Raw genomic sequence first — 25,821 nt, forward strand, 5'->3', positions numbered from 1 at the left:
GGATGGAGAAGTTGTCTCAAGAGGAACGTGCCGCCTGATGACCTACAAAACGGGACTTGTTCGAGTGTCTCCATTAGGAAAGAACCATTAACACAGGAGATGCTTTCGCCAACAACGCAACGGGGTCGCAGCCGTGGTCCCAGGAAACAAGTACCAAATCATGATCTTCACAGCAGGCCTTGTTCGAGTGTCTCTGTAAAGCAAGAACCACTGACACTGGAAAAAATGACTTCCGTGACACAATATGATGCACTTCCAACATGGATTAGCTCCGACATCTCCCGAATACCAGAGCAGTTTTCACACAGATCGCCAGCGACGCAACAGAGCTCTTCGAGCAATGTTATACGGGATAGGAATCCAATGTGGTCAAGCTCGGGTGGCTCCATACTCGAGCTGGAATCGAGTCCGCCAGCGACTCCTGTTACAGATCCATGTGCTCAAAAAAGAAATGTACCACAGCACCGTTTACTGTCAATGCCATCACCGAGGACACTGTTGAAGCACCCGCGAGAACCGTTGACACAATATGCTGCTCGTCCAGCATGGATTAGCACGAACATCTCCCGAATACAAGAGCAGTTTCCACACAGATCGCCAGCGACACAACAGAGCTCTTCGAGCAATGTTCTACAGGATAGGATTGCAATGTGGTCAAGCTCGGGTGGCTCCATACTCCAGCTGGAATCGAGTCCGCCAGGGACCCCTGTTACAGATCCATGTGGTCAACAAGGAAAAGTACCACAGCACCGTTCACAGCTAATGCCATCACCGAGGACACTGTTCAAGCACCCGCGAGAGCCGTTGACATCGGAAAAAATGACTCCAATGACACAATATGCTGCTCGTCCAGCATGGATTAGCACGAACATCTCCCGAATACAAGAGCAGTTTCCACACAGATCGCCAGCGACACAACAGAGCTCTTCGAGAAATGTTCTACAGGATAGGCATATTCTAATGTGGTCAAGCTCGGGTGGCTCCACACTGCAAGAGCTGGAATCGGGTCCGTCAGGGACGGCATCCCCTGTTACAGATCCACGTGATCCTAAAAGAAGTGTGCCACAGTAGAGATTCACAGCTAATGCCACCATCGAGAACTCTGTCGAAGCACCCGCGAGACCCACGCACATATTTCTCTTAAACAGGAATCGTCGGATGGAGTCTAGGTCAATTTGCCAACTACTCTCTACGGGATGACTCCAGAAACAAGGAATTAAGCAGAATGATCAGGTTGTGTCATTCATTAAAAGTACTTATATAGTAACAAAGCTGAATTTACCTGTAACAACTGAACTCGTTACCTCATGTTGAAATCATTAATGCAAAAAGTTGGACAAAGTGTATTTTTGAGAATTGAAATAAAATAGCAGTTGACCTGCCAATGGACAGTAAAATGGCATATCGCAGGGGGTTTTCTTGTGTGAAATAGAACGAAAAAGAGGTATCGACAATCAACCCGGGTGTATTAACCGATTCTGTTCTTCTTTCAGCGAAGCGATAGACTTCCGACGGAGTGCTGGTTGTCCGCTCGAGGGTACGGGGGACGCCAAACTGTTTGCAAAGTGCTAAGTGATCTCGCATGCCACAGCATTCATTCAAACATGGATGGCAACCACCGGCGCGATTGCGGGTCTACAAACCGGTGGCGCAGAAGGCTCCATCTCATTTTCAATCTTGTTCAAGCCGTGTGTCGCCACCAGTAGGAGGTAGTGGTGATAAATTTTATGACTTAACCGCGCTGGAGACGCACGGACGCTGGGGGCTGGCTTGACGAGAGGTTAGCCAATTTTTCTATTTGGCGATCGTTCGGTTGCGGCACGCGGTCGCAAATTCTCCGACGGGACCGGTTTTCTACGCACCCCATTTCTGTGCTGATGAGTTGGTTGTTCGAGAGACCGAGGTGGTTCCAAAACTGGAAACGGTATGTTGCAAACTGCTGCCACTGCGGTTCTACTTGTGTCCGATGGAATTGGGAGTTGTTCTAGATGTCGCCCGAGAAAGCCGTCATCCAAACGGAACGAAACACAAAACTGGTAGACTTGATAGCAAATGTTTCCATCATAATTTTCCTCTGTGCACTGGCAGTTAGGTTTGCGCACGGAAGTGTGTGCAAGTGCAAGTCGACTTCACAATGTTCGTATCGCATCCCTGAAGGAACTCTTCATGCGCGCAGGGCCCATCTTATCAGCTGTTCCGAATAAATGGGACCCCGGAAAGTAAACGCCTCTTAGAATCAGAACCGGGTGATGACGTCGACTGGAGGCAAAGCATTGGTTACGGGTGCAACCAACGTGTTGCTACGCAGTTGTCAAGCGGTTTCTTTAATAGTAGTAATCCACCGATTACTTGATCGTTGACTATTCCTTATCTGGTCCGGTGGATTCCCTGCCCTGGGCGCATTCGCAAAGCACGCTTTGTTTTTGAGTCTCTCGGGAGATATTCTTTTTACAGTTTTCTAAATAAAGTTCTATTACTCAATCAACCTGTAATCTCTGTACCATACGACACCTTTTTGTTGCTGCTAGTCTTATCAGTCTGCTCGAGGGAAGTAAGTTAGTAGAACCATTCGCGATTGGCATGGGACAAAAAAGCCATCCCTTTCTCTCTATCTCTTTCTATTCCAGGTTGGGACGCTGTTATCAGCGCCTATGACCTCAGAAAGACCGATGAAACGTATCTTGGTTCTACTAACTACATCGAGCTGGCGGTTTGCTCGAAATCCGTGGGAATTACTTCGACTTGTTACTTTGAAAGTATAAATGATGTTTTCTGTACTTTTTTTAGATGGCGCTGTTTTGAATCGAGACGTGATAAACATGAGTTAAGTCTCACAACCGGGACTTAATGGTCCCATCGTACCATCCGTGGACTACTTTCTCCCGCTTGTTAATTGGGGCGCGGTCGACCTTTTGGAGGCGGTGCGCTTTTACCACCCACCCGCGACCGGAACTGTCACAATAAATCCTCGACCTCTCAACCAAACGTATGGAGAATGGATCCTGCCGCGCTTGGTCGGCCGTTCGTTCGAGGTCACCCCGGCGAGGCAAGCAAATGGAAACCATCAAACACCTATGGCGTGTTGGATAGAAGCAGAAAGGGTGGCGGGGGCCGGAGATCGGGTTGCACTTACATCTCCATCACTAACTACTACCCGCCAGGCCCATTACACCGACGGGGTTCCGGGAAATAGGTCATATAGCGTGGAGTGGGTACCGGTTTATATGATGATAATTAAATGGAAACCACAAGGATAAACGTGACGGATGAGTTCCCTCTCAGGCCAAACCCCCCAACAACCCAACCCAAAGCACCAAGCCGCTGTGCTGGAGGAGGTGGAAATGTTGGAAAAAGTGACAGCTTTCATCCCATCGTTTCATGATGGCCACAAACGGGGCCCGTCCGGTCGGGGTGCAATGCTTTGCTGTTGTAGTATTCGTCCACATCAAGGCGCAGTTGGCGCAGCTGAGTGATTTATGGATATTCTTTACCGGATCTTCATAACGCTGTCTGCAGCGGGGGAGGAATTCTATGCGGCCCGAGAGTGCAGAAAATTGTCGGTGTGTGAATCATTTAGCACGACGCTGTCTGCCAATCCGTATTTGCTTCCGCTCGTTTCGATCCGTGGCCAGCGAAAATTCTTCACCCGCTGTGTTCGCATCAGTCCTTGACATATTTTGCTTCGCACCAGGGATGAAAACGTTCTCCCGATACTTGACGAAGGCCACATACCGATGAAAGTTCTTCCTTGGGGTTGATGAGGGAAAAACAAACATCTACCGCTTCTGCATGTGTTCTGTGTGCCATTGGTTCCTACACACACTCTGTCTGTGTGAAATGCCGGCCGCAGCTCCTCGCAAAAACATTCATAGCGCATCCGTTCAAAATGGTAAAGTACCGATTAATGATTCCTATCATGAATGTTACTGGTTCGACGTACGTATGTTTTATATCAACCTTGATGGGTTTCACCTTGATGGTTTTATCACGCAACGTGTGTTCTGGCACACGCTCACCGGGGAGAGGAAAACCCCTCCGGTCCGGTAGGGTTTTGTAATTCTGGCGAATGGTCTGGGGACGTGGGTTTTTTTAGCATGCATCATTAAATGGCTACTGTCGGCCGGATTTGGCGTGGAGTTGATGACCACGAATCTGGGCGGAAGGTCCGAAGTAGTGGCACCGTTTTGATTGTACCAGTGTAGGTCATTCGAGGCACCCTGGTTGGATTTAAAATATTCCAATTCATCGATCTCTCCCACGGGAAGGATTGGGAGGGAGCCCTAGAGGGAAGGGAAGGAAGTCAATAGAGGTGGTGACAGTTATTGCTTTGACTACCGGTAATTCTATCCGCTTCCCCGGGGGGAGGGAAGGAGGGGAGCGGGCTCCAGACACCACACTGTCGCGCCTCTTCACGCTTGTGCACTTTTCACTGAAAATATCATTTAATGTGTTTTTCTTTTTCCCCCTTTTCTCTCCCATTGCAGATATGGCTCCACCAGCAGTCAAGTGTCGCAGAGCAGTGGCGACATTTGCCGTATCTGTCACTGCGAATCCGACACGCTCAACCCGCTGCTGACGCCCTGCTACTGCTCCGGAAGTCTGAAGTTCGTGCACCAGACGTGCCTGCAGCAGTGGCTGACGGCGTCGGAAACGAATGCCTGCGAGCTGTGCAAGTTCCCGTTCATCATGCACACCAAAATCAAACCGTTCAACGAGGTACGGACGAGGAGGAGATGGTACAGGAGGGTTCAACTGGGGACAACTCACTGGGGTTTTCGTCAAAACGTCAGCAGAACGGAATGGGTGTTCCGTTTTTCCGTGCGTTTTTTTGCTTCCACACGTGACACACCGAGACGCGTTGACAATAACTATATGAACCACTTTTTGAACCGTTTCCAATTTCCATCGATTGAACTTCTAATCGATTTTTTCTTCTTCCAATTTTATGGTTCGGAATCGGAGCGGCTTCAGCTGGCGTGCCAATGGCCCCTGGCATATAGTCCTAGTGTCATGGACTTCTGTCTGGCACGAACACTGCATATCCAAACATGCCCTTCACGATGAACCCGAGACCAGCGGACGGGAGACCCCTCTTTCCTGTGCACACACACACACAGGAAGGTGCTTTGTTTTGTCCGACTCTCGATACACACCAGCTGATCGAAAAGCGTTCCGTTCGGTCGTTCGTTCGTTCGTTCGTTTGCTCACCCAATTTCCAACGAGACGCTAATCTGCAATGCCAATCGGACGGGCAGAGTAAACAATCCTTGTATCATTAATGACGTGTGGTGGTAGTTTCGGAAGGAGCGGGTGTAAAAGAGTTCGTCCTTCTATCAGTAGATAAACCGCGACGACGAACTTTATCGCCAGCGCGCGAAACCTTGAACGGGGGAGATAAACAAAAAATCCATCCATCCCCCAAACCAATTTATCCCATCCTGTGGATGATGTTGAACACACAACGAGGGGGTTGTTACATTGACCTATATTTCACGTCGAAGCAACCATCATTTTTCGCAGGGAAGCGTGCGGGAGGGGTGGTACATCAGAAGTAGGAGTGCGCTGGCGGTTCTCTTTGTAAAAGCTGGATAAGTGGAAAGTACGAAACAGTTCTGCTTGGTAAATGCGCTTTCCGTTCGCCATCTTTCATCACGTTAAACCAACACAACTAACCCCGGGTGGAAAATGAAACGTAACCATGCTGATGGCGCTGGCACTGGCACCACCCATCCCCTGGTCGGAATGTTCTTTGGAACCCTTGACGAAGGAACCTCACCATCCATGTGGACGATGCACCCACTTTCGAGTACTCTCTCTCTCTCTTCGTTCCTCCCAATGACCCTCCCCAAGTTCTTTGCAATAAATAACTTTCAGTTCCAGATCATCGTGGTCCGCTATACTATCAGAACGTTCGGAAGGAAAAGAAAAAAAAACCCTGACTTGGCGACAGGCGGACGGCGAAGGTCATCTCCATCCAAACCACGGGGATGGCGCCAAACGGCCCCGGAAGGTGGCATATTAGGTGGTTGGTGGAAGCTGACATCAAAGTGTGCTGTCCTGAGTGATTTTTGCGCGTCCCCATTAGAGAGAAATCCAACAACGGGAGTGGAGTTTCCCGGAATGCTGAGGTTTTGCGTCACCACAACCAACCAAGCGTGTGCGAAAATTTTCCTCTAAGGAAAGCAACAGAAAGAGAGAGAGAGAGAGAGTGAAGAACGTGCTAAACAGTTCGTGCATTTTTAATGCTTTCACTTACCATTTCTTTAGAGGGTCCCCCGTGCTAGTATACATCTCCCGGTTCCGAAGGAAAATAAATCCGGGAGGAACCACCAAACAACATGCAAAAACCCTCCCCTCGCAAGCGATGGTAAATGGATAAGGAGCGCCGGTACGGGACTCGCGTTAACGATAATGTGCATCGTGGCCCCGGTTGTTTTATTGTTGTGTGTGTATTTATTTGCCATCTCGGTGTGATATGGGGGAAGGGACGACAGATAAAACAGCTCGATTTGGTAGGACGGTAGCGCCAGCAGCGCCACGGAGTCTAGTCTCCGAAGGGAGAATAATGAGTGTTGGATCGCGTGGCGATGGATTGCCGTTGGGTGTTGTGTTGCGGTACCGACCCCCCTCCCCTCCCCCTCCCCCTCCCCCTCAAGTGACCAGTGGTGTTGTTCCGGCGCCCGCGAATGGATTTATCGCTCGTTATCGAAGCAATTATATTTCTGATGGTGGACAATTCTTTCCCCTTTTTAAATTTTCATTTGGGATACTAACCCATACGGAATAATCGGCATGTAAATGGCAACACCTCCCTGGTCGTTTAACCCTCAGTGCATCATATGTTTGAAAAGAAGTGGAAGATTTATTTTTAACATACATTTAGAGGACTACACAACACATCGACCTTGTGTGTAACACGAGCACGAGAGTTTCTTTATGAAATATTTTGTGAAAAACTGTGTTTTCCCGAACAATTCCTCCTTGGCAATGAGTTTCTACAATGATATTGATGCAGATGAATGTATCAAATTTCATTGATTTTGAAAAATATGTTTATTATCGTTATCGCTGCTTGTTACACAATCAATGCTCTTGTTCTCTTCATTCGATTGTAGATGAGACATTTTCAAAATCTTTTTTACTTTTAATTTTTAGACAGATCTATGGCAAGCCTTTTTTGATGAAATTTAAAATGCTATAAATACTTATCAATATAAACACTATATCAATATTAAAGGTTCAATTGCCAGGAATGTAGAAATAGGTACCGTATAAAATACCAGTTAAATTAATTTCTTTATAGAACACTACTATTCGATACCAAAATCTTGGATATAACACGTGGTGTTTTACCTTAAAGATGAGACCCTAATCCAATGTTGCGATCCCACGAAAACGAATTAAATTTAGATAAAATTATTGACATCTTTGATTGAATTAATACAACTGCTTTTGATAGCATAGTACTTTTGAAACATTATTCAATAGTAGTTTTAAGTTGCTAAAACTAATTGGCTTTGCAGCATAAACATTCCAGATCATTACAGCCTTTTCCTCGTACGGTACTTGAACTACGTACATTGGATGGTCAGTAGAATATTTCACCATTATTATTATAATCCCGCTCGGTTGCCTCCAAGGGTGAAAAACCCTAATAATATTCATTAACATATATGTTGGCCCTATCATGGTCACGACTCCCTCCGCGCGGGTCGTGGCACCGTAGGCGCACGAAATGATATGCGTATCGCGCTTCGGATGGAAAGATAATTCCTTTCGTCAGCTGACCACCTTCGCATGTCCGTCCGACCTTGTCCGATTGATGTAACAACGTCATCATCGGCCGCGACATTGGTATCGCCCCGTTTTTTTGTTTTTTGAAGTTCAAGTTCGGCACCATTTTCTTTGCTTGTGCTGCACCCGAAAAAAAGGAGCGAAGATACGTCAACCGGGTTAAATAATGGATGCGCTGAAAAATGATGTTCCAGCTCGGTGTGACCATAATAGGGAGGGGCAAAGATAGCGACGAAAACTGGGCCCGCGACAGTTGAGGATGAGAGATTTGGCAGCTTTTCTTGAGCCTCCCCACCGCCCAACCTTGTCCCGGTGTCTCATGGTTGGCACCCCTTGGCCATGGGGCCGGGAAAAATTGTATCAATCTGTCTATGGGATTAGATGGGGTGGTCATTTTTTCTTTTCGTCCGTCCATGAAGGTCACGTCGTCGGAAGGCAAAAACCATCGCTCCGTCAGGCGACGTCTTTCGTGAGTTTGCTTGTGCATCGCCGATCGAGCTTTGTGACGAAGAAACCTTTTTTTTTGGTGTAAATTTAGCATCACGGCCCGGCCACAACATATTATGCTCGGCGTCCAAAATGTCACTGAAAACGCGACGAACGCAACAAATTAATACCATTTAGCAGCGAATCGTCGGTAGCACTTTGAAATACGTGGTTGTGAAAGAAATATAATCCGTTTCGTTGTTCTTTTTGTGTCTCTTGTGTCTCTGCAGTGGCGAAGCTTGGACATGTCCGGTGTCGAAAGACGGCGACTGTGCTGCGCGGTGCTGTTCCACTGTGCCGCCGGCCTGTGCGTCATCTGGTCGCTGTGCGTGTTGATTGAGCGAGCTGCCGAGGAGGTGCGGCGCGGTCAGATCGGTTGGCCCTTCTGGACGAAGCTGATTGTGGTCACGGTTGGGCTGACCGGTGGCGTCGTCTTCATGTACATCCAGTGCAAGCAGTACTTGAGCCTATGCAACCGTTGGCGCGCGAGAAATAGGTTTGTAAAGGGGGTTGGCCTGGGGTCAAGGTAGATTCGGTTAAACATATTTCTGCTTTTTTCCGTTATACTTTGTAGAATACTGCTCATTCAGAACGCCCCGGAAAAGATTCATCCACCACAGTCGCCGCAGATGCCCCAGTTCCGGCGGGTACGGACGGCGGCCACATCAGGACAACAGCAGCAGCAGGCGCTCCAGCAACAGCATCCATTCGGGGCGATGGGCATCAATGCGGTGAACAATGCGGTCAGCGCGTCGGCAGCTTCCGCCGCCGTCCTCGGTAGCCATCACATGCACGTACGATCGTCGTTCGATCATCCCCTCGGCACGGGGCTGGGGCTGGGCGGTTCCGCAGGCGGAGGAGGGAACCACTGCGAGCTGCAGCTGAATCAGCAGGGACAGATCATCGCGGCAAACATCGAAAGTAATTCGATCGATCGGTACGATCGCGACTGGACACTGGACGACATCAGCCAGGTGTCGTTCAAACCGTGCCTCCAGGGAAGTGGCAGCCTTACGCCGATGCCCTTCCACGACTCGCTGCACAACGTGTGCGAATCGAACGGTGGTGGAAGTGTGGTGCCGGCTGCCGGTGCTGCCATACAACCATCCGCGCAATCTGCCTCTGGTGAGCAGAACATGAATAACAGCTCCAACACTAGCAGCGGAAGTGGCGGCGGCCCTGAGTTGAGCTTGCTGAACAAACTGAACAACAACGGTGCGGAACGAAGCGGAAGCAGCTCGCCGAATGTCGCGATCGCCGCCACAACCGCTGCACCGGGCACCATTGGACGCTACGTAAACTCGGCCATATTCCTCGAGAATCGTGATATACTAAACGACCCGTCCGGTCCAGGAGGATCGGTCAATACGGAAGCGGTGACGGTAGGGGCGGTCGGTAACAACAAACTTTACCATCGCCACTCAACGGTCCTGGCTGGTGGTGTGCCGCCGTCCAGCACTTTTGCCCGAGCCGATGGCGGTGAAGAGGAAAGTAATGGCAGCGCCACAGGTGGACAGGAGTGGACTCAGGATCAGCAGTCGGGGGGAAGTAAAGCATTCCGTCGCTACTCGGACACCAAATTGTTGCAGAAGCAAACGCTCAGCTTCGTCCAGCCGTCGGAACCGCTGGCGCTCTGTGAGATTGGCACGCACACCAAAGACCAGCTGTTGCTGAACCCGAAGAGCATCATCTACGACATGACGAATCTGCTCGGTCCGGCGGTGATCATTCCCGGGGAGCAGGATGGAGGGACAAACGACAATGTGTCCGGTGCACCCGGTAATCATCGGCACCATCATAGTCACCATCATCATGGGCATCATCATCATTTGCATCATCATCGGCACCATCATCCGTATCGGCACCATCAGCAGCAGCAGCAGCAGCAACATTCCCCGGCGGATCGAGCGACCGGAGACGACACACTGCCCTCCACCGACATCCAGTTTGATGCCGGTGTGGATGATGATGCACTGGAGATGAACATACAGGAGATTCTGGACTACGATCAGCAGCAACAGCAGCAGCAGCACTTTTTCCCCAACGATAGGAAGCACACCGCACAGGCAAAGGCCCCGAACGAGCAGCGACTGTCGCTGGAGAACATTCTGCAAGCGTCTTACCATGACGATCCAAGCACGGTCCCGAGCCGGCCGTACTATGACCACGGTCACGCACCGATCTCCCTCAGTCTCTCTAGTAAAACTCCGCCGGGGGGAGGCACGGTATCTGGCCGGATAATACCGTCACAACAGCATCCGCACCAACAGCCAGCATTGTCGTCGTTTTCGGCCACCGGCGGGGCGTACCCTCATCCACGTTCCACGATGGCCGGTACGATCGTCGTTTCCGGCGGTGTTACGGATCATCCTCTCCGATCGCCACCGGTACCGGAAATGCAATCGTACCAGCACCCTGCCGGCCCCCACCATGCTCATCCACAACTCCAGCAGCAACGTTCGCACTGCAACGAATCCTCCGCCGGTACCACCGGGCACCGGTTCGGGGGCACCAACGAGGGCGGGACTAACAGCAAGCACAAACTGTTCAAATCCCTGCCCAATCTGAGCGCCAGCAGTGAAAATCTGCTCCCGTAGAATGGACCATTGGTGGAGTAGGGTCGCGATTATTTAGGATGAGGCTGACGTGCGATTAAATAAACAATGGTAATATATATGTGATTGTTCGCTAGAGGTAAACCAAGCCGTACGACGATATTTTAGCAGTTTTTTTGCATTATGTGGTACTCAATCTTATAAACTTTTAAAACCGATGTGAATAGGTGAGAAAACAGAATGGATTAGCGAGTGCCAGAAAGCGAGTGTAGACTCAGCGAGAGAAACGGAAGGACAGGCAGAGAAATGCGGGTTTTGTCCAACGGAAAAGGGAAAAGAGGGCCATCGTCAAATAACAACGGGGGCCTGATGGTGAGAATGCGTAACAGGATTGGATCAATCAAAAGAAACAACAAAAAATACTCCGTTTTCCCCCAACTTTACCGTTCTTCTCAATACTCTATCCTCCATAGTAGTGACGTTTTTAAAACAGTGAACTTGCTAAAACCAATCTTAACTGCATCCGTAACCGAACTCTGTTGCTAAAAGTTTTCTCTGACTGTTGGCCAAATTATTATTGGCCCCGCCACACAACCCCCGTCGGCCAGGGTACTCTTTGTAGATAGGCAGCAGCAGCAGCAGGAAAGTGCGTGTGTAGGAAACAGATAGTCACATGTGGTAGATGGGAAATGTCGTGATAGGATGAATGATAATGATGAGATGGTGACTAAGAAGAATCTTTTGGATTAGCAAAAACAAAACAAAAATTAGATAAAGCAGGAGACGCCGCGACAAGATTTTAAAGCCTTTCGGATACTATTCCATCCCACCCTTCGTTGTTTGAGTGCTAGGGATATTAGGAAGAAAAGAATGGAAGCGAGCAACGGTGGAACAGGATTTCCCATCCAAGTGCGTGCGGACTGGAAAGAAACTTGATTGTACATTTAATACTAGCGATAGATGAATGAGTAAAATAATTTTAATTGACCTCAACATTCGATTGTGTCATTTCTTTTATTCTTTTTCGAAATATTTCGTTGATTCCTGTTCGCAGCGGATAGAGTGAATAACATGTTTTTAGAATTGCTCTACATCAGATGTCCTAATTAATCCAATAAATAATTATAACAATGATCGGAAATTACTCGAAACGTTTTTTTCGAGAAAATCGTGTGTATGCGATAAGATTTCTTTTAAAAATGAGTTCGCACCCACTGTGGTTTTCAAACTGAAGGAACGATTGGAGCTTGCTGGGTTCATATCAACTGTACACCACTATTTCACGCAAATAGTAAGGCAAGGTGCATATATTACAAGGTGTTTAACATTTCAATTAATTAATTTTGCTTAGGATTCAAATATTGTCAGTATTCTCAGTATACGTACAGCTAAATCGAGAATAGTTAAATCTATCTAAATATGAATATTTCGAAATTTTTCATTTTACGACACGAATCTTTAGCGCTCGAACCTAACTAACCTTGGTCAAAAGCTAAATGTTTTGGTCTTTCAGGCAACGCTGCTGTCAGTTTCGTTCTGTTGTTAAGTTTTGCCAGTATCTTTGATAACGTCGAACTGAACGATTGTGCAGCGAATGATGTTCTCGTGGTAATTCTTTGCAGAATACTTTTGTCGGTCGGTTGCTTGAAAACAGGTGCTGTCCTCCAAAACGTGCTAGAAAGAGTTTCCAGCCTACTTTGTTTTACTTGCAAGAGTTTGCAGGAGGTTAACGGAGCTCAATAATTTATTCGCGGGTGCACTCGATGCGACGGGCGGATCAATAACCCTCGCTTTCGGAGCGCGGCACATCAGAAGGCAGTGTGGTGTGGTGCAAGGAAGTAGCAGTGTGATCAGTGTGGTGGAAAACAAATTTATCTAGCGCTCCGCTTTTAATCCCTATCCGTTTGCCTTGCGCTAGTGTGTGCTTTTTCGTCGGTTGCCAGGGGTAACAGTGAATACTGGGAGGCGGTTACAAACCGAAGGGCTACCAGAAAGGTGTAAAACAACGCGTCCCGTCGTCGTACCAGCAACCCTGACCTGCGAGGGAAAACTGTGCCCCAAAGAAAACTAACCATCTGCACTCGGTACAGTATTCAAAATGAGTATGGCCGATGGGGGTGCGGAGCTGCGGCGCCGTTTGCCAGCGGAAGGTGAAACAGCAGCAACAGCGGACGCACAACAGCAGCACGAAAGCCCCAAACAACAGCAGCAACCACAGGAGTGTGCCACCACGGAAAACTCCGACCATGTACGTATAAGAAAGTTCAGTCCGCCAGAACATTGCTCAAGAAATATCCAAGAAAATTATCTTCCACGATGGTACGGGTGCAAACATTTTTGGTTCGCAATTTATCGATTTTTCATTTTCCTCGCACCCGTACCATCACCGCCTTCTAACGCCGTTTCCTTTTGCTTCGCAGAGTTTTCCCGAGAACGGGAAGAATCTGCTTACTGTGTTGTGATGGATTTTCCAGAGCAAAATAGAGAGAGCCAAACAGATAGCGATGAGAGATGCGACGGGTTCCGCGCAGCAGCGGTTTTACTCACGTTATGCCCAATTTTCTCGGACGTTGGCGTTTCCGCCACCGGGTGGGAAAAGGGGAACGCTCCCGTTCACCATTCCCGAGCAAATACGAAGGAAAATTTCTCCCACGCGAAATTGCTTCATGGTGCCGGATTATGGGGCTGGCTGGATGTAAACAGCAAACTCTCGCTTGCTAAGCTTGCCTAGATTGCCTGCTGCTAGCTCTCCCAACGAACCAGCCAGACGTAAGCAGTCGGTCAACACATTGTAACAACATACTTCTTTTCATCTTTTTTTCTGGCCCTGGAATGTTACATCCATAAGGTGCATCTTATCTTTATGGCCCGAGCAGCACGGAGCACTAATTAAATTTGCAACCAAATAGCGCCGGGCACAATATTGTCCCAGCCTTTTGGGACCATTCGGACCGTTCGCTTTGGGACGTCTGGAAAAACGATTACACCCCTCCCGTGGCAGTACCAAACGGAAAGCAAAAAACACCCACTACTCGGTAATCCAATTCCCACCGGCAACCAGTGTCGTAATGGCACACACGCACGCTATATAATGCCGCTTCCGGTGGTGCCCCCATACTGTGGAATGCTGGTTGTCTCCTGCTAATACTTCGTTTGTCCTTTTAACTGACCCCCCCCACCAGGGGAATAGAAGAATCATGTCATTGATTAGTTTGGTTCGCTTTTCTATTGAATCGATGCAACCAACGCGAAGCGTCGATCAGCTGGCCAACGGATGATCCAACGGTCGCGCATATTGGTGCGGAATCCCAGTAGGCCTTCGTTATGTAAAGTGTGTAACCTTTAGTAGCAGTCTGCTTTGATAATTGGCTTTCGACAGCTCACATCGTTTGATTAAACTCGCTGAACTGTCGGAAAATCAGACTTCAATCTCTACTAATTGGTCTAGCTTACCGATTGCCGTATTCTCACGTGTATAACACAACCTTTTCCATGCACAATTACTTTGGAAACTATCGGTGGTAGTAAATACGTAAGAGTTAATTTAATTTTAGTTTTGTGTACAATTTTTTAATATTTATATCACCGAGAAGTAAAAACCTTGATGATTGAACTAATGGTTCACAAGTTTATATTACAAAATATTCACGATTAATTGAATCATTACTGTAAACATAGCTGTAAAAATATCCACGGGTTGTAAAAATAATCATAAAAATACAAATAGAGCAGAATAGGTTCCATCCGGAACGAATCCCTTGTTGGCTCTACCTTATCTTCTTGTGCGTGATAATCTTATCTGCAATTAGAGTTGATACTCTTATTAATTTCTTCCCAAAATTTCATCCCATATTCCGGGCGATATTAAATCGAATTGAATTAAAACATATGTTTCTATTTGTTCACCCACAACAATAGAGAAGATTTAAAAATAATCCTTCTCACCAAATGCTTACACTTTCTCTGAGAATATTCATTATTCTTAGTAGAAAGACGAAAAACTCGCAAGTCATAGGGGTTTTCGGCGGGCGAGCAAAGACATCAGCACCAGTAAGAAACGGAAACATCCGACACGTCGCGCCATTGCTAACCAAAGTTCATATCAGTGTCCATTTTTTCCCTTCCCTCCCAGCCCTTGCTGGTTCGTTTCGTTTAAGCAGCTGTTCGGTTGTTGTTTACTCGCCTTCAGCGCTTGGGATGATGATGATGATGATGCTGCTGCCGCCGTGGGCTTAGCGTACCGAATGCGCTCAATCAATGTTTTCTAATCGCACCCGAAACGCCGAATGTGGGTTAGAATGGGCTCGTGATGGACGCTAGAGTGTGGAAGTGGGAGATGGATGAAATAATTATGTAACATCACTTACCACTTGACACATCGGTCATGGCGTACTGATAGGGCCATCTCCCCTCACCGTTAATCACGATGCTCTCTTTTTTTTCGTTACTCCATTTCTTATCAGTGACGAATGGAATGGCGTCTGGAATTCGTATCCCGCTCCCAGGTTGTCCAGACCTAATCTTTAAGATGTAAAAATCGGAGGTCCAAAATGCATGCTTAGAAGCACATTTTTGGTGACAATTCATTTTCTATTCCTTTTAGAGAAATGGACCGCCCTTCTTCCGTTGGATAGCTATTCCCGGTTTCTTACTTTTCAATCACGGTCTCGAATATTGTAACATACCGCCCTGTCGTTCGGTTCTGGTAAGCCTGTACGTCGATGTTTGTTGACGCAAGCACATTCCAGCCGAGCGATTCATAACCGGTTTCTTTTTCGAAATCTAAACAAACATTGGATTGGATCAAACGTTGGGCCTCAAAGTGAGAGTTCTGTGCCTTCCTTTTGGCCCAATTTTTACGTATAATCTTTCTCCAAATGTAAAGAACAGAAACCCAAATATGTTAGTATGATCAATTTGGTATTTGTAAAACAGTTTGTTAAAACTAATTTTTAATTTGGAAAAACAATGCTTTCAATCTAAATTGGTTTTAGTTTTGTGCATATGTTATATTTGTGTATTTATTTTTTACTTAAAATCATACTCAACTGTACTGGTAAACTATGTTCAAATTAAATGATATAGAATAGAGATTCTGAAACCAGCATCTTAAATAAGATCATATAATCTCCAGCTGTTCCTCGAGTAAAATCCATATGACTGTTTGATAATGCCAGAATATTTTATTATAGACATATGATTTAAATTTCTGCGGTTGAAAGAGTTTGGACTCAAATGTTGCAAAAACTATCGATAGTTATTTGTTCTTTTTACTAAATGCATAATTTTTTTCCATTTGTAGGTTGACTCGGAAACAGAGACGGAAGAGCGGCTGCCGGACGAGAAGTACGTCGACGAGATGGCCAAAAAGCTGCCACAGGGCACCAACAAGATGCCGGAGGTGCTTGGTCAGGCACTGAGCGGACTACCGGATAGGTGAGGGTCGCCGGTTTCGATTCATTTATTCGTCGGACAGCTTTGACTGTTCAGCTCACCTTCCGGTGAAGCGTTGCACCATTTCGGGCGAGTGTATAAAAGAAAAAAAGGTCACACTGTATGGCTGTTGAACCTTGTATCAATCCCCCCACCAGGCCGAGCGTTGTTTACTCTATTGTGCAAACTTAGTCGTGAAAAGCCAAACGAGCGAGGCTCGTTACTAATTAAATAACTCAAAAGCAAAAGCCCAACAGCACGCCATTCTCACCGACCGCAAACTAACTCCCTTCCACTGGATCGTTTGAAAAAGTTTAAAAAGCAAAAACAAATGGAAAGCCTTCTAACCGTCGAGTTCGATTTCCAACTCCTCCACCCGAGAACGTTTCCGAGGCCGGCTGCTCTAGACACCGTTTGGCCGTGTGCGGTATTCGATATTGCTACAGCAACCAGCATTTACCTGCCCCTGTAATTGGATATAACGTTCAGGTACCCCACCAGGTTTTACTGACCAATCCCTCGCACTGGTCGTGAAGCGGCTGAGGATTTCGCGGTCGGTTCGCGGTTTGCGTCGACGCACGGCGAGAATTCACTTCTCGACATACTCGCTCAATGCCAAGATCAGCATGACGGGCAGTTTAACGTGCGCTCGCTGAATGTCATCTATTTGCTTTTGTTTGCCGCAACGTAGGTTTGCAGGTTTTTGGTGTTGTTCTGTCGAAATGACAACGGCTCATAGATCACGAAGAAGGGGGTCAAACGCTCAACGAGTGAGCTCTGGATATTTGTTTTTTGTTGTTTTATATTAATGACAATAGGATGTACGAGGATATTTATCTCCACCTTACCGTTGGCCACAAGAACTGCTAATGGGTTCGGACGTCATTACGTTCAAGGGGGTTTTTTGTCATCCATGGATGGTGTCGTTCCGTTGAAATAATGTACAATTTGGTGCACAAATCCTTCCAAGTAGGGTATACGTTGAGTTGTAATATAAGGCGTAGGAAAACTATGCGATAATGCAAGTAAAATTATAGTTTTCATTCCAAACTCCGCCCAATAATAGGTTGGTCTTCTTCTTCTTCTTGGCGTAACGACCTCTTGGTCATGCCTGCCCGTTAAGGGCTTACGAGACTTGTTTCCCTGTTGTACGTGGATAGTCAGTCCTCTCGTACAGGGGAGGGTCCGGTCTCGGTTGGGATTCGAACCTACGCCGTACCCACCGCTCGGCTGTCGCGGACCCCCGCGGGTTGGTGGTATTATTAAAAATTACACCGACAAGGTTTTTGATGCTCTGTACAAGAAGATAAAGAAAACCTATTTCCTGATACATTTTCTATCCTTTTCCAGATGGAAGAATTGGGTGATACGAGGCATCTTCACAATGATCATGATCAGTGGATTCTGTCTGATCATCTACGGTGGCCCGCTGGCGTTGATGGTAACGGTAAGTATTGCGAGCAAGAAAGCGTCAGCCGTAAATTACCAAAAAACTACTCTCCTTTTAAAATAACACTAGAGCAAATGCTTTACTTTATTAATTCTTATTGGGTATACCTTCCTTAACCGATGGTGTGTACTACATCCATCACCCTATGGTAATCTCCGCTCTACAGTGAGTTTATTACGAATATTTTGGTGCGAACTTTTGTGCCAGGGATATGTCGGGTTGGCCAGTAAAAAGGTTACGAATAGCGGTATGGAGGTGTATGCTATTTGTGGACAGCCTCTTTAAGCTGCTGATCGATGGACTTTGAACATTTGGCACAATTTTCCACACTATTCCTGTAAAGAGGGGGGAAGAAAGGTGTGTCCATCAGTGTCCAGAAAGTGGGTTTGCGATGGTGGGTTTCATATGTCTTACCGAATGACGTTGGATAAGATCTTGTTGCGATTCTGCTCCGTGGCCAGCTTCGTTTGCAGGACGCTCACCAGATCTTCTTTGGTTTGCAGTTGCTGCTTGAGCTGCGAGATCGTTTCCTCCTGGGCCTCGAAGATGACCTGAAGGTGAAAGTGGGTGGGTAGTTACTTGTCGTTTGAACAGTTCCGTGGGGGGAAACAGTTCCCAAGGAACCCGGCATACCCTCGACTCTTCCATGCTCTCCGAGTACGATGGGGGTTCGTCGAGGCAGAAAAAGTCTCGCACGGCGGTGCACGACCGCATCAGGCCATCGCCGAGGATCGTATCGATGAACGTCTGCAGGCCCTGTATCCGGTTGTCGATGAAACCGCTGCTGAAGTTATCGCCGAACCATTTCTTCCTCGGCAGCACCAACGTACAGTGGGGGAAGAGCGTTTTGAGCTTGTTGTTCAATCGCACAAAATCGGTGTACCGGCGTAGTACCAGCCAGCAGGTGTGCGAGATGCTGTTTTCGATGCGTAGCTTGAATATCTGTACGGGAAGAAAATGGATAGCAGAGGCAAGATTTACTATAATTGCACAAACGAGTAAACATATCTAGAGATTGGTCTTACGAAAGCTAAAACGGCAACAGTTTCCCTGCGAGTGTGAAGTATTACTTGTTACCGAACGGCGGAGGGCAGTAATTTGACCCAATCGTCTTAATAATGAGTCCGCGTGAAGGCAAACATTCATCTTCATCATGATGTATGTAAGTGTGGCGTAACAAGCGCGTAATTTGACCGGTTTGTGTCGTATCATCACAATTATCACAAAGGCTCCGAGCACTTTGGAGATGGAGCGTGCCTTATTTTTTGGTCGACCAGGAGTAAATAAGATAATGTATGTAAAAATAATATAAAACCTGCCTTAGACTAGACAAATTATTCATAATATTACTGGAGAAAAAAACTATTGTGGCTTAGGTAATGCATACGCATTGAATTTCTTCTCAGTTATTTTTTTTTATCATGAATCAACAATGTGATAGTTGCTAGAAAATATGTGGCCAACATTTTCCTTTTTATTATTTGATGAAAACGAGCTCTTTGCTGTGTTTTAGGAATCGTGATAATATTATTGGTTAAACAACGAAGTGGACCAAAACAATTGTTCTCGGTATGGAGGAATGGATGATATTCGGTATGGAGGAATGGATGATACTCTTCCAGTTTGTGTTAACGCGTAGGAGAATTCGTAACCTAGTTTGAAAACAGAGTACAAAACCAATACTTTTTCTAAGATCTACTTATCGATCACGAATTATAAAACTCTCGAAGATAAAATGAGTTCAAATTCATACAATCACAGTTAGTTAATTTTTCCTTACTGATTCAGAACACCCCCAACCATCGTCCCTATAGATTGTTTTCGTTTTTCATCCTACTTATGCATTGTTTTGAAAGTGGTTTACTCAACCGTGTAATCAATCTGTCTAAACGTATCTTGACCAGATTGAAAACTGCACTCGCAGCTGAAAAATGAAACCAGCGTTGGACTTTGCAATAGTCGTAGGTTGCAAAAGTGGCGACGATAGTTCGTTACAGCCTGACAATCTTTGTTGCAATCATCGTCGGAAGATTTTCATTTCAAGGTCCGTTCCTCGGATGCGCTTTACTATAGTATGGTACTATGCCACACCAAGAGGTGATAACAGAAATCGGTAGAGGATAGGAGTAGTGTTTGGAGTGAAACCGGCGTCAAAGGAATTGCTAATTTCAATAGGCGGGCCTGCATATCTCGCACCGAGATGACGTGATGTATACTTCAGGTTCAAGAAACGTCTTCACAGCACACTAGATCAAACGTATACGCATACACACACACACACACACACTTTCTCTCTCTTCCTCGCAACAGATCGCAGCAGCCACGCGAGTAAATGGTGTGTACTACAATCTTCACATCCAAGTAGCACAATCGCGCGCGCGAGGTTTTCGTGAGTCCGTCCGTGGGTCGTTAATTCTATCGCGCCTGCGCCACATGCTACATCCGCGTGCCAGCGTAAACACCGAAACACGTATCGCGGACGTGTGTGCCATCCGCCCACCCACTTACCGTGAATCGAGCCCGCTCCTCCATGACCTCGTAGCCGACGATGGGAATGCGGACGGCGCTGCCATGGTTGGCTTTGTGGTGCAGCAGTTCGGCTTTGTTGTTTGTTGCCCCGAAATCGCTGCCGCTCAGCTCGGATGTCCGGCGGCTTTCATACAGCCGCTTCGACGGCTGCTGTGTGGTCGTACTTGATGCCCCACCGGTGCTCCGGACACTCCCGGGACCTGCCGTTGGTGGCGCCCCGTTGGCGAACAGTTGCACCGAGTGGTGCTGCTGCATATTCTTGACGGCCAGCGTCTTGAGACACACTTCCGACTTGGCACCGAGGTAGAGATTGTTGGTGCTAAAGCTGCTCCCACTGCTCCGGGACACACCGCCCGATCCCTCGGCCTCCACACCACCACGCCCCTCGCGATGACGATGGTTCCCGGCGCAAAGATCGCCCTCCGATTTGATCGAGCGCAGCCCCGAACGTATGTTCGATGGTGAACCGCGCACGCCTAGCGTTGGATACGAACTGGAGCGCCGCAGCGTTGATTGGGGCCGGGTTAGTAGTGTGTTCCCGGGTGCGTTTCCCTTCTGTTTCCGTTTTGCATTCTGACTCTGTATAATCGATTGCACCGAAGGAACGGCCGGTGCACTGCCGTCGACCACCATCATGGGACCGTCCGGGTAGTGGCTACGGGCTGTCATCTTCATGGCCGCCGCCGTCGTGTTGGTCGTCGTACTGCTGGCATCACCGCCGCCGCTATTCATTGCACCAACACCAGGGCCAAGCAGTTGTTGTTGCTGCTGGTGGCTGATAAACTGTTGCCTCTGGGAAGACGATAATTTCTCCCTATCCCGCTTCTGTATGGCGCGTAGCGACATCTCAGTCCGTTTCGTTCACTCACTCACAGCACAACAAAGGAAGCACCCTTTAAAAACCTTACACACACACAAAACCCGCGGAGAGTAAAAAAAAATCCGCGGCCCTTCGATAATAGAAAAAGGTCTCTCTGTTTATTTATCAAATTAGTAACACGTTCTCCGCGGTGATATTGGCGCACGCTTGTGTGTTAGTTTCTAGCGCGCGCGCCTCTAACGTGTGTTTCAAAGGCAGTGCAGCTGTTTGCAGAGCACACTTTTATCACGTTCACACGCGGTTTACTCGCGCTCACGACGGAGATTTGACAGATCGTTTGTGATCTTGTCTTGGTCGGGATGCTGCAGCTCTAGGATCACAATGTAACAAAGAGAAATACTCTGTAAGTGGCACACTTTAATTTATCATGTCGTATGTTGATTGATTCACACAAAACGTATTAATTCACACACATTTCCTTCCCCACAGAGAAAGGCACTGATTTGTATCGATAAAGGGCTTCGAACGGTCCACTGTCCTGCGCCTGATCCTATACCATGACTGTTTCGAGCTGCTCCACGAACGGTACTGCTAACTGCGGTCCACCTAAAAACCGGACGAAATCCGCATCACCTTGTGCCTTTGCGCGTCCAGCGTCCAGCGAAAGCGAAATAATAATAATGTTCGCGTTGCGCACAAACTTCGCACAACAACAATAACCCGAGCAGCAGATGGGGGCCGTTTTCGCCAAACGAAAGCAACACCGTGTCTGCCTCAGTTACCCTCTCCTCCCTATTTGTTTCCTGCACCGCGATGATGTCTTTTCACTTGCCTCAGGTGGAAAGTGAGTTGTGTTAGGTCGCTCGGTTAGGTGCAGTTAAACTGCTTCTGGTTTGCATGCATAAGCGGATTTCCTTCCGGAGGCTTTCGAAGTCCTCGGCTGAGGTATGCGGAGCGAATGCTTCGACATTGCCCTTCGAACAAATGGGGAAGAAAGTAAAACACTTTTCACCGCACGCGTAAAAGAGAAAACGGTTTGATAAAAGCCACCCTCAAGGCCCAAGCTGTACGGAACACTCGCAAAGCACTCGCGGGACGTACGAAACGAAACTGTTTGGCGAATGCGTAGATTTCTCGTATGGCCGCGTGGGCGTCACGGTTTCGGGGTATGCCTTTTGTAAAGCAACACTTTTACCGCAGCGAACAACTCCCGTGGCAGCGAGTCGAGTCTCGAGTCTTGTGGTTAATGATTTCGCTTCGTTTCGCCATCAACTTCAGCCCACGATCGCTGTTGTCCCACACTCACACACAGCAATGCTCCGTCCCGTGGCGATGCGCGACGATGTCCGCGACTGACTTGTTGATGTTGTGGGCAAAGCGAGAGCGCTCCGAGGCTGTAGCGGCCGTACTGCATGGTCTGGTCGACACGATCCTCTCGGATCCAAGAAAGAGGGGAAGATGCATCCCCCCACAACGGTCAATGTTCACCAATACATGCGCGCGCGCGCCTGCCGACGTTTGTGGGCAATCCGTGGATGCATGAATCAACCATCGGCTCGCGTTGGCCGCTTGAGATGGTTTGCGTGCACGCAGAGGCCGCACAGCGCAGCGCGGCGGTATCGCTGCAGCTTCTACACAATGATGAAATCCGCGACCAGGTGATCGCCGTGTTTCTATCACAACAAGCTCTTCCGAACGAACCACACGAGCGCATCGCGGCCCGCGTTTGTTGTTGTGGAAAGCCGTCAAAACATTTGCTCCACTATGGGCACACGGCACGGAACTAGCATCACGCGATCCGTTCGTCCATGCTTTCGTTCATGGAAGCGGGCTTATTTTGTGGCCGGCATGTTGCTGCCGTCCCATTCGTAGGACATGGGAAATAGCTTAGAAAAATTATCCCTTCAAAAGACTTAAATCAACCACAATCGAGGCATGGCCTGGTTTTTTGATCAAACTGTTTCATGAATATTTTAGGAATTACTTTAAAAAATGGGATCAACTTGGTTTACAAAAATTGTGTGAAAAAATCGTTCCTGTACAATGCGATATTTTAAACAAACTAACAGCATACTTTACTTTATCGGCAACAATCGGCTTTTTGCAGTTTTCTTAAAAACAATGTCACCTGCTAGCAACTTTTTTAAATATGCTAAGTACTTCTGGTGGGTCGCTATAAAGTGTTCAGTTTTCAGTCAGGTCATCAACGTGTTCTTAACCTCTTTTCCCATGGAATGGATTTGTCTTACAAAAATTCCGAAAGTTTAATTGTAACAGCTGCAGTAACTGATACTTCTATGATAGAAACGTTTTCGATGGCCATTTTTGATGACGTATGAAGATTTTGCGAAATTAAAGCATAGCGAAAATCACGTGAGGATCACCAATGTGGCAGCGCATCGAAAATTCTATAACACGATGATGAGCTGACTGAGAACTGAACTCTTTATTTCGTCTCTAAAAACAAAATTGGATCGCTTCTATGCAAAACAATCCGCCACATATATATTTAATAGAATAGAACTTAAACTGCAAAATGTCGATTGCATTTTCATGCATTCACAACGATTACTCACTTTGAATTATTTTATTGTACGAATACATTATTGACTAGCGGTGTACACGGACAATTAACCTTACTCTAATTCCTTCCTTTGTTCTCCTGTTTTAGGCCCTCGCTGTGCAGGTGAAATGTTTCCAAGAGATTATCTCGATCGGTTACTCCGTGTACCGCATTCACGGATTGCCCTGGTTCCGCAGTCTTTCCTGGTACTTCCTGTTGACGTCGAACTACTTCTTCTACGGTGAAAATCTGGTTGACTACTTCGGTGTCGCGGTCAGCCGAGTGGTAAGGATCCAAAGCATTTTTTTCGTTCATGAAAAAGATTCTAACATCTTTGTTTCATTTACCATTGCAGGACTCACTCCGTTTTCTAGTCAAATATCATCGCTTCCTGTCGTTCTGCCTGTACTGCATCGGATTCGTCTGGTTCGTGCTGTCGCTGGTGAAGAAGTACTACATGAAACAGTTCAGTCTGTTCGCCTGGACGCACGTGGCACTGCTGATCGTGGTCACGCAGAGCTACCTGATCATTCAGAATATCTTCGAGGGCTTGATCTGGTTCATCGTACCCGTTTCGATGATCGTGTGCAATGACGTGATGGCGTATATGTTCGGGTTCTTCTTCGGCCGCACACCGCTGATTCAGCTCAGTCCGAAGAAGACCTGGGAAGGGTTCATCGGCGGCGGGTTCGCAACCGTCGTCTTTGGCCTGCTGATGTCGTACGTCCTCTGCCAGTTCCAGTTCTTCGTCTGCCCGATCGAGTATTCGGAGGCACAGGGCCGCATGCTCATCGAATGCGAACCGAGCTATCTGTTCCGACCGCAGGAATATCACATCTCACTGGTACGAAAGGAGCGGAACGATTGTTTGTCCAACGAAGGGTCTAATATGTTTTTATTTTCCTCGCAGTTTGCGTTTAGCAAAACAGTCACGATGTATCCTTTCATGCTCCACTCGTTGTCGATGAGCATCTTCAGCTCTGTGATTGGACCGTTCGGTGGATTCTTCGCTTCCGGATTCAAGCGCGCATTTAAAATTAAGGTAAACAACATGCATACAAAGATGCGATGTAAGATGCCCAAACTAAATTGTTTACGATTTCATTAACAGGACTTTGGAGATATGATTCCTGGACACGGCGGTATCATGGATCGCTTCGATTGTCAGTTTTTGATGGCTACGTTTGTGAACGTCTACATCTCCAGCTTTATTCGCTTCGCTTCCCCACAGAAACTTTTGAACATGGTATGAAGAGTGGCACTTTTCGTTCTACAAAGATGTATATGCTAATTATTCCGCTCATTTCAGGTCTACAGTCTCAAGCCAGAGGAGCAGTTGCAGTTATTCAATCAACTGAAGGGCAGTCTAGAGGAGCGAAATATTATTAATTTAAATTAGATTCCACCGAGCGTTTAACTAGTTACCGTTGTTATTGTTATTTCTATGTACACATGTTTCAGTTGTGTTTTTTTTACATTGTTAGTTCTTTCCCAATTGGTAGTAAGCTGCGATAATGCATCAACTCCAAACCGCTGACCAGAGATACGAAGAAATCCGCGTTACCCTGTTTCAAATTACATTTTGTTGGCGAATGTTCACGAACACTGAGGATACGTGTCCTCTAAGCGAAGGGTTCCGAAACAGGCAACAGTAGAGAACCGCGGTTAACGCGAAAAGAATGATCTCCGGGACAACAAGGGCCAATGATTTATATCACTTATGATCACTTAGCTATGAGTAGGAACGCGTTCTCTACGCGACAGTATTTTTCGGTTATTTGTTTTGCTTTCGGGACGCCGCAGTGTAAGGACGATGTTTATGGGACAATGCTGTGGACTTACACTCTCATAGAAGGATTAAAAAAACAGATACACTCAATTTACGACGAGCATTATTCTATTTTCCCTTGTTTTACAACAACGGTACCTTGAGATAAGACGCGAAGTGTGTTGTTTAATCGATGATTACCCTAGAGATAACGTAACGTTGAAAGAAAAGGAAAACGAACATATGATTGAAAAGCAAATGCATTAAATATTAGGGCCGGTCGTGCAGGTGTCATCGTTTTTTACGGCTTTCCATCAACACACAGACAGGCAAGCGCTAGACTCAATATGGATCAATAATGGGAGGAGGATCCTTGTGGATACTACACAAGTGGCCCAGTCTTGCACATAATCGTTTTCCATC

General features: G+C 47.1%; 3 protein-coding genes across 4 annotated transcripts in view; 2 read left to right on the forward strand and 1 right to left on the reverse strand.

Moving 5' to 3' along the window:
* Positions 1–11,102, forward strand: part of LOC131286547 (homeotic protein proboscipedia) — a 28,187-nt gene extending 17,085 nt beyond the window's left edge. The window contains exons 2-4 of the mRNA XM_058315515.1: positions 4,485–4,716; positions 8,511–8,776; positions 8,855–11,102. Of these exons, the coding sequence (XP_058171498.1) occupies positions 4,485–4,716; positions 8,511–8,776; positions 8,855–10,877 (2,521 nt within the window). The 3' untranslated portion in view covers positions 10,878–11,102. The remainder of the gene's footprint in view (positions 1–4,484; positions 4,717–8,510; positions 8,777–8,854) is intronic.
* Positions 11,103–12,431: 1,329 nt separating this feature from the next.
* On the forward strand, positions 12,432–25,209 carry LOC131294962 (phosphatidate cytidylyltransferase, photoreceptor-specific). Of its 2 annotated transcripts, XM_058323018.1 has the most exons (8): positions 12,436–13,083; positions 16,138–16,271; positions 17,619–17,715; positions 23,739–23,915; positions 23,986–24,474; positions 24,541–24,672; positions 24,742–24,876; positions 24,940–25,209. In XM_058323018.1, exons 1-8 carry the CDS (start codon positions 12,934–12,936, stop codon positions 25,027–25,029), a joined length of 1,404 nt encoding a protein of 467 aa, XP_058179001.1. In that variant the 5' UTR covers positions 12,436–12,933; the 3' UTR covers positions 25,030–25,209. The 2 variants fall into 2 exon arrangements, with proteins under 2 accessions (XP_058179000.1, XP_058179001.1); XM_058323017.1 differs by having other exon boundaries at positions 12,432–13,083; positions 23,986–24,672.
* LOC131294963 (uncharacterized) lies at positions 17,930–21,368 on the reverse strand. The gene is made up of 4 exons (XM_058323019.1): positions 20,227–21,368; positions 18,352–18,660; positions 18,133–18,269; positions 17,930–18,053 (listed from the first exon to the last, which is right to left on the reverse strand). Exons 1-4 carry the CDS (start codon positions 21,091–21,093, stop codon positions 17,981–17,983), a joined length of 1,386 nt encoding a protein of 461 aa, XP_058179002.1. The 5' UTR covers positions 21,094–21,368; the 3' UTR covers positions 17,930–17,980.
* Positions 25,210–25,821: the final 612 nt, after the last annotated feature.

Source organism: Anopheles ziemanni, chromosome 2, assembly GCF_943734765.1.
Source record: "Anopheles ziemanni chromosome 2, idAnoZiCoDA_A2_x.2, whole genome shotgun sequence".
NCBI classification, from domain to species: domain Eukaryota; kingdom Metazoa; phylum Arthropoda; class Insecta; order Diptera; family Culicidae; genus Anopheles; species Anopheles ziemanni.

Bases quoted from the DNA above. Each gene is read 5' to 3' on its own strand.
- LOC131294962 (XM_058323017.1), top strand. From the start codon at position 12,934: ATGAGTATGGCCGATGGGGGTGCGGAGCTGCGGCGCCGTTTGCCAGCG. The intron at 13,084-16,137 runs GTACGTATAAGA...TTCCATTTGTAG, and splicing joins CCACGGAAAACTCCGACCAT to GTTGACTCGGAAACAGAGAC. The intron at 24,877-24,939 runs GTATGAAGAGTG...CGCTCATTTCAG, and splicing joins CACAGAAACTTTTGAACATG to GTCTACAGTCTCAAGCCAGA.
- LOC131294963 (XM_058323019.1), bottom strand. From the start codon at position 21,093: ATGTCGCTACGCGCCATACAGAAGCGGGATAGGGAGAAATTATCGTCT. The intron at 18,270-18,351 runs GTATGCCGGGTT...TTTCACCTTCAG, and splicing joins AGAGCATGGAAGAGTCGAGG to GTCATCTTCGAGGCCCAGGA. The intron at 18,054-18,132 runs GTAAGACATATG...CCCTCTTTACAG, and splicing joins ATCTTATCCAACGTCATTCG to GAATAGTGTGGAAAATTGTG.